At 57.4% G+C, this 12488-nt stretch overlaps 1 protein-coding gene across 9 annotated transcripts; it reads right to left on the reverse strand.

Annotated features, from left to right (window-relative positions):
• Positions 1–15: 15 nt before the first annotated feature.
• Positions 16–10880, reverse strand: PLEKHG4 (pleckstrin homology and RhoGEF domain containing G4). 9 transcript variants are annotated; one of them, XM_043437963.1, is made up of 23 exons: positions 10730–10880; positions 10217–10268; positions 8237–8949; positions 8000–8095; positions 7797–7920; positions 7615–7708; positions 7452–7526; positions 7255–7371; positions 6987–7085; positions 6748–6896; positions 6458–6596; positions 6248–6364; positions 4545–4727; positions 3794–4296; positions 3472–3718; positions 2664–2753; positions 2359–2580; positions 2096–2266; positions 1844–2021; positions 1411–1527; positions 1035–1271; positions 831–946; positions 16–659 (listed from the first exon to the last, which is right to left on the reverse strand). In XM_043437963.1, exons 3-23 carry the CDS (start codon positions 8739–8741, stop codon positions 654–656), a joined length of 3585 nt encoding a protein of 1194 aa, XP_043293898.1. In that variant the 5' UTR covers positions 8742–8949; positions 10217–10268; positions 10730–10880; the 3' UTR covers positions 16–653. The 9 variants fall into 9 exon arrangements, with proteins under 9 accessions (XP_043293898.1, XP_043293905.1, XP_043293896.1 ...); XM_043437970.1 differs by having other exon boundaries at positions 3794–4002; positions 10659–10873; XM_043437961.1 differs by having other exon boundaries at positions 10659–10872.
• Positions 10881–12488: the final 1608 nt, after the last annotated feature.

Raw genomic sequence — 12488 nt, forward strand, 5'->3', positions numbered from 1 at the left:
CCGGGATGTCCCCACTGAAGGGTGCATTATCAATTTATTTTTTATTATAAACAAATAAAGAATAAACCACAAGTCAAGGGTCTGGACTCCATCTCTGAGAACCAAAGACCTTACAACCAGTGAAATAATCTTATACAACTCTAACTGAAAGCTATTCAAAAACCTCTGAGTCCATGTAACCAAACTGGACTGGGGAGCTAGGGCGGGCAACAGGAAGAGTCCAGTATGGATGAGCCTGGCTTTGAGACCCGGAGTTGGGAAGCAGTGGCGAGGAATCCACCTCTGTTCCTCCTGAAGGGTGGGGCAGCTTAGTCACTACCAGAGCCATTCAACATCCCACTAGCCTAGGGCATAGAAACATATATCCACCTTCTGCTCTGGGTGGGAGCAGAAGATGGGGACAGAAGGGGACATGGGCTAGGAGCCCAAAATGAGGGTGCTCATTTAGGCTCTGCTGCCAGAATCCCCTGGGGAGGTGACTGCCAATCTGTCCAATGGACACAGACATCAGAATGGGTGGTCAACAGGACTGTGCATATGGGCTGGAGGTGACCCAGTTGCCGCCCATGGCCTGGTCATAGCATGTGTCCAGGGAGGTGATGCTCCTTGGATCTAATGACTCCTGGATCCACTGCCCACCTTCAAGCCCAGGCTCAGACCTGTGATACAAAGCCAGGTATGAACACATATTTCCCTGGCTCAGGATCCAGGTGGGGTCTCTAAGGAATGTCTCTGTCCCACCACCCTCATTTCCACCTAAAGACAAGGGTGCCATAGGCCCAGGGAGAGCTGAGAAAGTGCCGGTAGGTACAAGGCAAAATGGCACTCACGTAGGACAAGTCCTCCAGGCCCTTGCCCAGGATCTGCCCTGACACACAGCTGCTGTCTGAGCCACTGGAGCCACTGGCTGATGGGCACTGGGAGGAAACCTCTGAGTCCTCAGGAGCTGGGAAGGGAGGCCAAATGAGCCATCAGCAGGGGAGGCCCAGACCCCAGTCATGCCCTCCTGCCTCTGGAAAAGCCCAGAAACCTACTCAAAGATGGCTGACTGCCCAGCTCGGCATCCGTCTCCAGTGCTGCTTCCTCTGGGAAACTGGTGGAATACAGGGGCCAGCGGAAGCCCAGAAGAGCTGGGTCTCTGTGCAGATGCAGGTTGAGGGACCCCAGTACGGAGCAAGAGGCAGGGTCTCCAGGAAGGGCGCTTGAGGCCCCCAGGTAGGGGCTGTCAGAGTCAAAGGGAGCCACAGCAATGGAGGCCCGAGAGCGAACCGCTGCATGAGAAAGAGAGTCCGGCTGGACCAGAGCCCAGCTGGGCTGAGGTCCTGAGGGGAGTGCAGGCTAGTGCTGCCAGAGGCCCACATCGCTCCCTGAGCAGCTCTCCCCACCCAACCCCCGCAGCCTGTCTGCTACCTCGGCACTGCAGGATATAGTTGACAGTGCGGTCGTTGATAGCTTCTTCGCTGGGTGCGATGTCCCGGAAGGCCTTGTTCCCCACACCCATAGACACCATCTCAGCCATGCGCACCTCTAGGTGGAAAGTGGATATGTGGACATCAGCCTGGCCCTTTATCACTTCCCCTCCTCATATAAAGTCTCTCCTGGACACCCATAGCATGTGGACTGTCCTGTGCACCAAACACTCAGAGGCTTACATGTCCTCAGCCTGAGATGGTGACATCAGGACTGCCTGACTTGAGTTCTTTCTCCTGTGCTGGCTGTTGCTGCTGGACCTTTTTCACCCTCCCCAGTGTTTCCAGTTCCTGAGGCCTTCCCTGGGGCCCCTCTGGGACAATGTAAGCTCTCCAAGGAGGGGATCATGGGATGAAATGGGGCAGACACTCACCCTTGTTGTGGACGGCCTGCCTCCAGAGCAGGCGGGAGATGTCAGCTGTCCAGGCCTGCTTGGTGGCCAAGCTGGTGGCTTGTAGCACAAAGGTGTCCTTAGACTTGCGACGGCGAAACCAGATCTCAAAGCGCAGGTTGTCGTCCCCACAGCACTCAGTAAGGCCAAGGTCTGCCATCTGTGTGGCCAGGAGAGGAGCTCAGTGAGGCTCTAGGGGTGCTGGGGTTATGGGGAGGGGCTGGGTGGGCCTACCTTGAAGGACCGCTTGTAGGTGAACAGGTCGATGCCTGTGGGTCCTTGGCGAGGCTTGCTGAAAAGCAACAGCTCCTCAAAGAGGAAAATGCGACGCAGGGATTTGTGGCGCCCACAGCGGACTGTGAACTCATCCTGCCGGACCAACTGGCCCTGTTCCTTGAGGTTGACCTGCCAAGTGGGGGTCTGGTGGGTGCCTGGCCTCTTCTGCCCCCTCCTTTCACACCCACTGCCCCTGGCCACCACGGCCTGCCAAGACTCACATCACAGCCATGGATGGCATCCATGGCTAGCAAGTCATTGCCGTGTCGCAGCTGAAAGTGCACGAGGCTCTGGGCAGCCCGCAGGGCACTCAGCTCCTGTGCGGGTCCCCCGCAGGCCCGCGCCAGCTCCTGCAGCAGCAGCGCGTACTTGCTCATGCGCTGGATGGGCTTCAGCAGGTAGGAGGCCAAGTCCAAGTGGTCCCCCAGTGCCTGCTGCTTGTCCTGCCAGGCACATCAGACACCGTCAGGGAGCTTCCCGTTGTTTGCTCCATCCCCTCTCCCGCTACAGGCTCAGGCTCACCCACCCTGAAGAAGACGTGACCATAGCTGGTCATCAGGGCATCAGAGCGCGGTTTATTCTTGCTGTAGAGTGCGTACATCCCAAACTGCACCCTCTGCAAAGATACACAGTTTGACCAGGTGCCAATGGGCCAGCATCCAAGGGGGTCAGACCACTCTCAGCTCGGGAGGCCCAAATTGCCGACGTGTCCCCAGAAGGCCTCCCACCGACAGATCCTACCTGCCCTGCTTGGAGTGACGGGTGATCTGGCAGGAACAGGCGCTGTGCAGGGAGGGGCTTGCCTACAGGGCTCTGGGGAGGAAGTCCTGCACACAGCCCTGCCACTCCCACGGCCCCAAGAGCTCTGCTCTGGTCCCATCTCACCTCGGACGACCCTTCCCCTGTTCACAACACTAAGCTACACTGACCCGTCTACTTCTTAACCACTGGGCCTCTTTCCTGCCCAGCACGTTGTACTTGATCTTTCCTCTGAATGGAATGCTCTGACTACAGCCCCTCCCTCTGGCCTTAGCTCAAACATCAGCTTCTCTTAAGATGCCTCTCTAACTGTTCTCTCTAAAGGGGGTACCCCGACCTCACTGATAACTCACCATCACCTATCTGGATGTTTTTCTAACCCCAATTATAATCTGGAATTATCTATTTTACACTCACATCTCCTCTGCTAAACTAAAAGCACCCTGAATAACAGGGGCTGGTTGGTCCTGCTCATAGCTGTACCCATCACAGGACCTGACACCAAGGTCAGACCCAATAGCTCGTTGTTGAGTGTGGCAGGATCAGCCAGGGGCCGCGTGGCCTGTGGGGCTTACATGGCGCAGGAAGGCATAGGCCACCCGGGGCGGGTGCTGGGTACAGGCCTCCAGCTCACGCAAGAAAAAATGGCGGTGGAAGTCCCACAGCTTCTCCAGGTTGCCAAAGAGTTGGGCACGCTGGCCACGGAGGCCCTGGGGCACATCAGGGCGATCCAGCTCAGGGAAGTAGTTCTCCATGGTGTAGTCCAGGGCACGGACGTACTCCCTCTCCGTAGCCACCATCTCCGCCAGCACCAGCTGAAGTCTACCAGGGAGGTGGAATCAGGACCCAAGACATCTGCCCTGCCACCACCCTCCCTGCCCTGCCCAGTCTCTGTACCTGTTGGGGCTCCTGGGGTCACAGCTCCCTGGAGGAGGCATGGTGGGGCATGACCCTGACTGGGCACCATCTCCAGCCTCCGGTCTGTGGCAGGCAGGTACAATAGCCTCATGGTGGCACTGGTGGGCAGGTTCTCTGAGACTCAATCCCAGATTCCGATCAAGGCTATAGGCCTTTCTCAGGGGAGGGACAGCAGGTACCGCTGGGACCCGGCTGACACACAGGCTAGCTGTGCTACCCGTCGGGGGTGACTTGCGAGCAGCTTCTAACTTCTGATCCAGGGCCAGCCAGGTGTCCTGGCACCGCGCCCAGGCCCAGCGGCACTCCTGGCGAACGCCCTCAGATCCCAGCCCTGTGGCTAGAGCCCACATCTTTCGGAAGTGGGCAGGAGGCAAGTCCGGGTGCTTGGTCCAGTGCAGCTGCAGCCGCTGCAGCACAACCCCTGGGCACTCCTGTTCCAGCTCTGCCAACACTTGCCGCCCCTCCTCGGCCCAGGTCAAGGCCTGCAACACCAAGGCCAGATGGGCGCTGAGGAAGGATCTCCCCAAGACTGCTGAGCCTTCTCTATCTCCCCCCATCCCCAAAGAACGGTGGCCCCAGGCTGCATCCCCAGTGGATTTGGGCGTCAGACTGAAAACAGGGAGAGAAAACAGGCACGATATCCTTCAAAGCTCAGGCTGCCGTAGCACTAAGCAGCCACCCCTCTGACTTCCCTGACCACCTGGAACCAGGGACAGGACCCCTCACCCACCTGCTTGAAGAACTGCAAGAGTTTCTCGGCATCTGCCAGTCGCTGCCGCCGCTGGCCCAAAGCCCTAGAGAAGTCGGCCAGCTGGGTTCGCAGGGTCAGAAAGCGGGCCCCAAAGGGGCCCAGTTCGGCCGCATCACAGCCAACCAGTGGCTGCAGACATTTCTCCCCTCGCCTGACCTGTTCCTGGAGACAGAGTCGGGAATCAGCAAGTCTAGGCCTGGCATTGCAGTTGCTGAGCCCAAGTCTTTTCCATGGATGTCTACACGGCATCATCAAGTCACTTCTGTGAAGACTAAAGCTCCGCAACCCCTCCCCCAAACCCCTCTCTCTGTGCTCCTCTCCACAGCCAAACTCCCTGGAGAAACCGTTATTTTCATCACTACTTCTTAACTATGTTGGCCTTCTGCAACCCCACTCTACTCCCCATCCCCAGCGCCTCTCAGGCTTCCTCTCTTACCATTCAGTAGTACCAAACCTCTCTCCTCTAGCTCCCCTGACCTCTCCCCTTCTCCCTGATTCTCCTTGGCTTTCTCTAGTGCTTCCCCCCTCCTGATCCCCCATCCCTTACCTCCGTTGTTAAACCTTGATGTTCCTGAAGACAGCCCACTCTCTCCCCTCAGGCAATCATGTGCAAACATACTTCAAACATCACCCGTACACCTACAACCACCAAACGAGCCTCGACACTCAGCGCTCCCTCTCCTTCCCTCATGGTCATTTCCAGGGTACATCCAAGGCTGGACAGATGAATGCCCTTTCCCCCAGAAGGCTCGTCTCTCAGGGAACAGTACATATTCACCTTTGTAAACGCTTCTCCCTCTTACAGCCTCGTATGTATCCACCATTGAATCCCATCAACTTCTCAAATGTTATCTCCTCTGCCACCATCCTGGCCAGAGTAAGCATCATTCCCACCTGGACCACAAGTGCCTCTTCAATGGACTCTGCATGTCCATCCACCAAGTCACTGTCTACCCAGGAGTTATGGTAATATTTCTAGAATACAGATCTGATTATATGATTTTCCTGCTTAAACTGTACTCCATTACAGGATCCAGTTCCTGGCCACTGGCCACTCTTCCGGCCTCATTTTACCTCATCTCACCCCACTCTCCCTCCATCTTCTGCTCTGTATTTCATCCTCAATGACTTTCTGATGGTTCCTCAGGCAAGCCACACTCCCTCCTATCAAAGGACCTTTTTGCACATGCCTTTTGCTTCCTCAGTCTGAAACATGTCTTATCTCTAACCCTCTTCTGCCTGGTTAAGGTCAACCTGTCCTTCAGATCTCAGATCAAAAGTCACTATCACGAGAGAGTTTGCCCAAGACCCTTCCTGGTTCAGGACTTTATCATACACTCAGATAGAAACACCTGTATTGCTTCTCTCTAGAACTTTGGCACAGAAAGAACAAATGTGCTCAGTCGCACAGTCACGTCCAACTCTTTGCAACTTATGGATGGTAGCTTGCCAGGCTCCCCTGTCCATGGGATTCTCCAAGCAAGAATACTGGAGTGGGTTGCCATTCCCTTCTCCAAAAAAGAATATATACATGACTTTCAATCTTTGGTTACAACTGATCTCCTCTGCTGGACTGTAATTTCCAAGAGAATAAAGACTAGATTTACTTTCACCCACTCTGCATTCCAAGTTTCTGGCAAAGTGCTCCAATACCTACACAAGGAACAAGTAACCAAACTCACCTGAGCAATCTGGTCCAGTTCCCGAAAAGGGCCTTGGGCCTGAAGCAGCATGTCCAGTGAGGGCTCCCTGGGCTCCTCAAGTGCTGGCCAGCCCACCTGCTGAAGCCACACTTCCATCTGGAGGAGTATGAACAAGGAAAGGAGAGTTGCTATGGGGTGGGGTGATGCTTAAGATTAGAGGTGAGGCCCACCTGGGCAGATAGTTCTCACCTGGTGCAGCTCGCCCTCCTGGGCCTCCAGCGTCTGGACCAACTCCAGTGCTTGTATTCGGCGGTTACCCTGCAGGGTCAGTTGGTGCAGCAATCCATCCACGCGGCCATACAGCTCCTCAACCTCATCCACTGCTGACCTGGTGTGTGGTACACGTCTTAGTGCCCCTTCCAGGTGCCTAGCTCTACTTGACCCTGTCTTGGGACCATAATCCTGGCTGGTCTGGGCCAGACACTGAGTCCTTGGCATGGCATATGGTGGGCTGGGGCAAGACCTGGGCTTGTACCTACCTGTAGTCTGGGCTCAGGGTCACCTCTGGCACCTCTTGCTTTAGCCATGTGAGCTCCAAGGCTCCCTGGCATTGTAGCCATGCCAACCGTGGAGAGTCTAGCACACGCTCCATCAGGACCCGTGCCTGCCGCAGCAGTCGACCAACTTCCTACGGTTAAGAGCAACAGGCGTTGGAGGCACATGTGGGAGAAGGAGAAGATAGGGAGAATTTGGGGAGGTGTCAAGAGGGGACACTCACCCCAGACTCCATGGGCTGGGGCACAGCCTTCATGCTCTCAATGGCTCCCTGAAGCAGGGCACAAACCCCCTGGCAGCTCTGTAGGAGGGCTTCCAGACGCTGTGAACAGAGGCAGGCATGACCAGCACAGAGCACAGGGCTGGTCCCAGGCATCTTGAATCCCAGGCCACTGCAGCCAGCTATGCACTGCTCAAGCCAGCCCAGGGGAGGCTCCTCTGCTGACCAGATCGCCTGCCTACCCACCCAATGCCCCACCCAGTGTACTGACCATCCGGAAGTCCAGCCAAGCCTGGTGACAGTAAGGCAGGCCTCCTCCTAGTGAAGTGAGCAACTCTGAAGTGGAGATGTGGGTCAGCAGGCTTTGGTGAGAGGATAGATGCTCTAACTGCAGAAAAAGAAGGTGTAGTGGACTCGGGCCTGGTGGGGACTCACCCGATCTCCACCCTGACCAAAATGGCTCAGTACCTGTAGCCCTGCAGGCACTTCCTCCGGCAGCTTTCCCACCAGCAGCACACGGTGCACTGATCCTGGGACTGCTTCCTGCAAAGAATCTGAGCTCAGCCCTGATCCCGACCTTACACGAAAGGAATGGCTGGGGGGAAGAAGGGAGCTACAATCCTGTACTCACTTGCAGTTGGCTGAGCCCCCAGAATATGGAAGAGCTTGGGGAACAAATCCGGGCGTCCACCAGTACGGTCAGTCCCAAGGTCTGTACTTTGGGCCTAAAGGAGCAGGCTTTGGTTGAGTATCTATTTCCCCAACCCTGCCATCTCCTGGCTCAGGTTCTGTCCCCCAACCTCCTCCCCCAACCTGGGGATGCTTTGCAAGTAGAGCAGGAGGCGGACGAGCTCATGGCTGTTGCACTTGGGGTGATTCCAGGCTGAGTTATGGGCACACAGAAGCAGCACTGCCCGGCCTTCTACATCTCGAGTCCCTGTGGGAAAAAGGCAGTGAACATCTGCTCAATCAAGCCACCCCACCTGTACCACCTTTAGTGTCTCCCAGCTAGCTACCTGGCAGGGCAGCCATGCCACTGGCAAGCAGCTCCCAGGCAAGGTCTTGGGCCAGGAGGCAGTCAGTGGACTTCAAGAGCCTGGATCTGTGGGAGTCTTGGGGAGGAAAACTGTTTGGGTCTACACTGGGCAATCTACCCAGAGACCCCCTATTTGCACCTGGGCTTCAGCCTGAATAGGATCAGAAGGACCCTCCCTCCTTCCCTCCCAAGACTTCCCTGGCCCAGCCTTCCTTACCTGCCTCCAGTAGCCCTGACGACATCTCAGATAAAAGACCTCCATGGTTCACAGGGTCACTGTCCAACCCTTCAGGGTCCAAGCGGACTGGCATGACCCTGCCTGAAACTGAGTCCCCTGCCAAGTCTCCTTGGCTGTCATTCTCACCCTGTGCCAGACTAAGGTGGGAAGACATTGGACTTAGGAGGATCTCCACTCCATAGGAGGCTGGTTCATTCATCTGGACAGAGAACCCTCCTAATGTGCCCTTCTGGCCATGCCCCGACTCATCTGCAACCATCTGTCCTGTGGGTGATTGAAGCTCGCCAGGCAGAGGGCTGCCCTGGAGCTCCTCCCCAGCTGCCCCTGCTGGTGGGCTTGGAGGAAGGGGGTTCTTGGCCTGCATCTGGGGAGCAGGTTCCCCCTCATCCCAGGCATCTCTGAAACTGCACACAGCAAATCTCCAGTCGGTGGCATGGCCCTGGGACTCTGGAGACTCATCCCCATCCTCCAGGGGCCCTTCCATCACCCCTTCCTTAAAGGTGGGCCTGCTCCAAGCAAACGGGAGAGGAGCTAAGCCCTCGGTGTGAACTGAGACCTCAGCTCATCCAGGAAACACGTTGAAGATGGCCGGGTAGGGATCAGCGGGCGATGCAGGCGGAAGGCACTAGGCCGTAGGAGGCACCAGTCTTGGTGCCCGGCACCGGGAGCACAGCGGCTGTCGCAGTTGAGGCCTGAGGAGGAGAAGGGAGAAGGTCCGGGGTCTCTCCCTCCAGCTCGGGACCGGCGGGGCCGCGCTCCTGTGGGCCTTCGCCCAAAGGGCCCCACGCTGGGCCGGCCTGCGCGGGTGGGACGCTCAAGGCGGGGGCGGGGCGCCGCCTCGTGCTCGCGCTCACGCCGGCCCGGCCGACCCCGGCCTCGCCACGGGCACTCGCGCTCCGGTTTCCTCGCCCGCCCGCCGATCACGCTCACAACCTCAGGACGCGCCGACGTGGTAACGCGAACCCAAAACGCCAGGCAGCCGGAGCCCTCGAACGTACCGCATCGCTGCCTCGACGGCGGCTACGGTGCGCAGCCTCCAGACCGCGGGGGCGGGCACGGGCGCAGCAGGGAACGCTGCGGCGCCGCACCGCCCCCTGGGGGCCGGAGGACGCAGCCACCGCCCACCCCGCCCGGCCCGACGGCAACCGCCCGAGCCCGAGCCGGCCAGAGAGCGCCGAGACGCCGGCTCTCGCAGCGCCCCCTGCCGAGACGCCCCTTCGTACCCCGCGGGCCGGGACGGCTCGGCTTCACCCCCGGGACTTCCAGCTGACTTTGACTTGGCTTCTCAGTCCGCCGGTAGGGGCAACGACCAGCGGCCTTCCCACGGCGCCCACGCCCCCCGGCCTGCTCAGCGCGCCAGAAGCGCTCCCCCGCTTGGAAGGCGGCGTAGGTGCGCGAGGGTGAGTGAGCCAGGGGTCCGCCTGGGAGTGAGGGAGGGGGCTGGCGGAGTGGCGGGGTGGGGGTGGGGGAGGCTTCTGCTCTTAAATGCACGCAGGATGGAGGGAGCACAGCCCCAGCCTCCCTGGGCAAAACAAGGAGCGCTTCTGTCTGCCTGGAGACCCCTAGGAAGAGAGACTCCGGAAGCCCAGACCAGCTGCTTCATGCTGCTGGCAGCCAGTAGGGGTATCTTCATGGAGGGAGGGGCCCTTCCATTGCAGCCCCTCTCTTCCTTTCCAGTCCTCAGGCCCAGGCACCGAGAGACAGCTTGTATGATCCCATGATGGGATGTGGGGGCTGCTGTCTGGGCTAGAGGGAAGGAGGGAGCTCTGTAGTGGGTGCTGACCCAGATTCGCCAGAATCCACCAGGCCCGGACTCTACACTCCCTTGCGTTCTTGGCACTTCTGTCATATACACCCTCTCCCCAGCTCCACACCCCCCTACCACAAAGTCCAGCCAAAGAGGCTGGGACCGAGGACAGGATTCAGGAAGCAGAGGGCCAGGTGTGCCCTTCCCCTTACCTGCTGGGTGAGCTTTTGCAACTCAGTGCTGCTTGAGCCTCATCTTACTCACCTGTAAAAGAAAGAAGGAAAGTCGTTCCTTTCTCCTGGGATTCCCCCCTGAGAACTAGGAAAGACCTGTATGTCGGAGGTCCACTTGCTGCCAGCTCTTGGGCTGTGTTGGAGCCCTGCCCTTCATTTCATGCTCCGTCAGAGGATCCTGAACTGGTGAAAGTCACTTGGAGAGCTGACCTATGAGATCTCGCTCAGCTCTGAGGTGTGAAATCCCTTTGGGGACATGTGGGTCTGGCCTGACACTTCCCCAAACTTGTGGGAAGATTATAAGAAGGTAGGCTATGTGGCCAGAAGAAGACACTGTGCCCCTTAACCTTATTCAGGCCCTGGGTTCCTTGTAGAGAGAGGGCAGTGGCTACAGTGGCTTCCCTGGCTATAGGGTAGTCACCTCCTTCAAGAAGCTGCCAGAGGAGGGAATCAGGGCATCAGAAGGAGCACCAGCAATCCTCCCCTCCCCACCGTTGCAGCTGCCACATCAGCACCAAGTCAGCCTCTCAGGAGCCTCCTTCTTCAGGGGATGTGGCTGCGAGTGAGGAGGCTTGGGGTTGTCCTGCTCCATCCCCAACCCCCGGCAGGCCTTCTCATCCCACCCTCCTCTAGCTTCAGCGAGCATCAGGACCAGCCTTGGCACCCTCCCCAGCTGTCTTAGAGCCGCCCCACTGAGTCACTGCCTCCAGCTCTCTCCCTCCCCTTCTGCTGCCCACTGTGTGCCCACCCCCACCCGCCAGCCAGGCTCCCTGTGAGCCCTAAGAGCTGGTTAGACCTGCTGGCTGGCACATGTATCCCTCCAGAGCCAAAGGCAAGAGGCCTCAAGCCACAGGCCATAGCTGACCCCAGCACCCCTGGGCACAGGCAGATAGATTCAGGGGCAGGGCCAGGCCTTGGTTTAGTCACTCTGCACAGAATGTGCATTGTAAGCTTTGTGAAGACAGAGACCATGTATTGCCCACTTCTGTATTTCTTGTATCTAGCACAGGGCCTGGAATAAATATTGAGGGGTGCCTGAGACTGGTCACACCAGCCCTGCCCTCCTGAGGCTCTCCATTTATGAGCCAGATGTAAACCAGAGTCACAAATGGAAGCAGATTCAGAGGCTCAGTCAGAGAGGGCCACAGATGAGGCAGAGGGTGGCAAGATGCACAGCCCCAGGAGGGCAGAGAGACAGATAGAAATGGGGACAAACTGGGCCTAGTGGGGAACACTGGGGGCTGGGCCTGGAGCCAACCTGAGCCGCTGACCACAGCAGGCTCTGTGGGCTGAGTTTGCAGGACTGAGCAGTGACTCATGGGGCCCAGCTCTGTGGCTCTCCTGGCAGCAGAATGTCCTCACAGAAGCCTTTTCCACTGAGATCATGAAATGGGGATGGGCCTCCCTCCCCTGCCCCTTTACCAGCCAACTTTGCATTTCTTACCAACATGAGCCAATCAAAAATGGAGTGGAAGCGCTGTACTTCTGTGGGCCTAGTGATAAGAGAACCACATTCATTGCCTTCATTCCACCCCAAACCTTCCCCTCTTCAGTACTGCCCTAGACAGCGAGGGTGACAAATACCCTACACCTTCCAGACCTATCTCACCTCTAGCCTAAATAAACTCTATACTCCTTAGTGTGGCATTCAAAGCCATCCAGAGACATAATCACAGCCTTCCTGTCTAGCTTTTACATAGGCCTGGAAAATTCACCTGATCACAAGTTTTGTCACAAAATGTTTCCCTGTTCCTGGAATGCCCAGGTGGCACAGTGGTAAAGGATCTGCATGTCAATGCAGGAGACACAGGAGACATGGGTTCGATCCTTGGGTCAGGAAGATCCCTTGGAGGAGGAAATGGCAACCCACTCCAGTATTCTTGCCTGGGAAATCCTATGGACAGAGGAGCCTGGCGGGCTACAGTCCATGGGGTCACAAAGAGTCAGACATGACTGAGTGACTGAGTATACACACATTCACACACACCTGGAATGCTCATGCCCATCCCTCCAGGTCAAAATCCTTCCTCCTTCAAGGCACTGGAGGTTGTTTCCACCTTCCTGCCTGGTTAGATGATGACTTGTTTGCTCTTCTGCATCCCAGATGCCTACCTCCCCTGGGTTTCTTACCCCCAGTCTGCTCATCTCTGACCAACCGTTTTCTTGGAAGTCCCCCCATTCTTAGTTACCCAGCTCTAGGCCCAGGAGCCCCACTGCACCCCTCTCCTACACCATCAGTTGTGGATTTTGT

Source organism: Cervus canadensis, chromosome 18 (assembly GCF_019320065.1).
Source record: "Cervus canadensis isolate Bull #8, Minnesota chromosome 18, ASM1932006v1, whole genome shotgun sequence".
Taxonomy (NCBI): domain Eukaryota; kingdom Metazoa; phylum Chordata; class Mammalia; order Artiodactyla; family Cervidae; genus Cervus; species Cervus canadensis.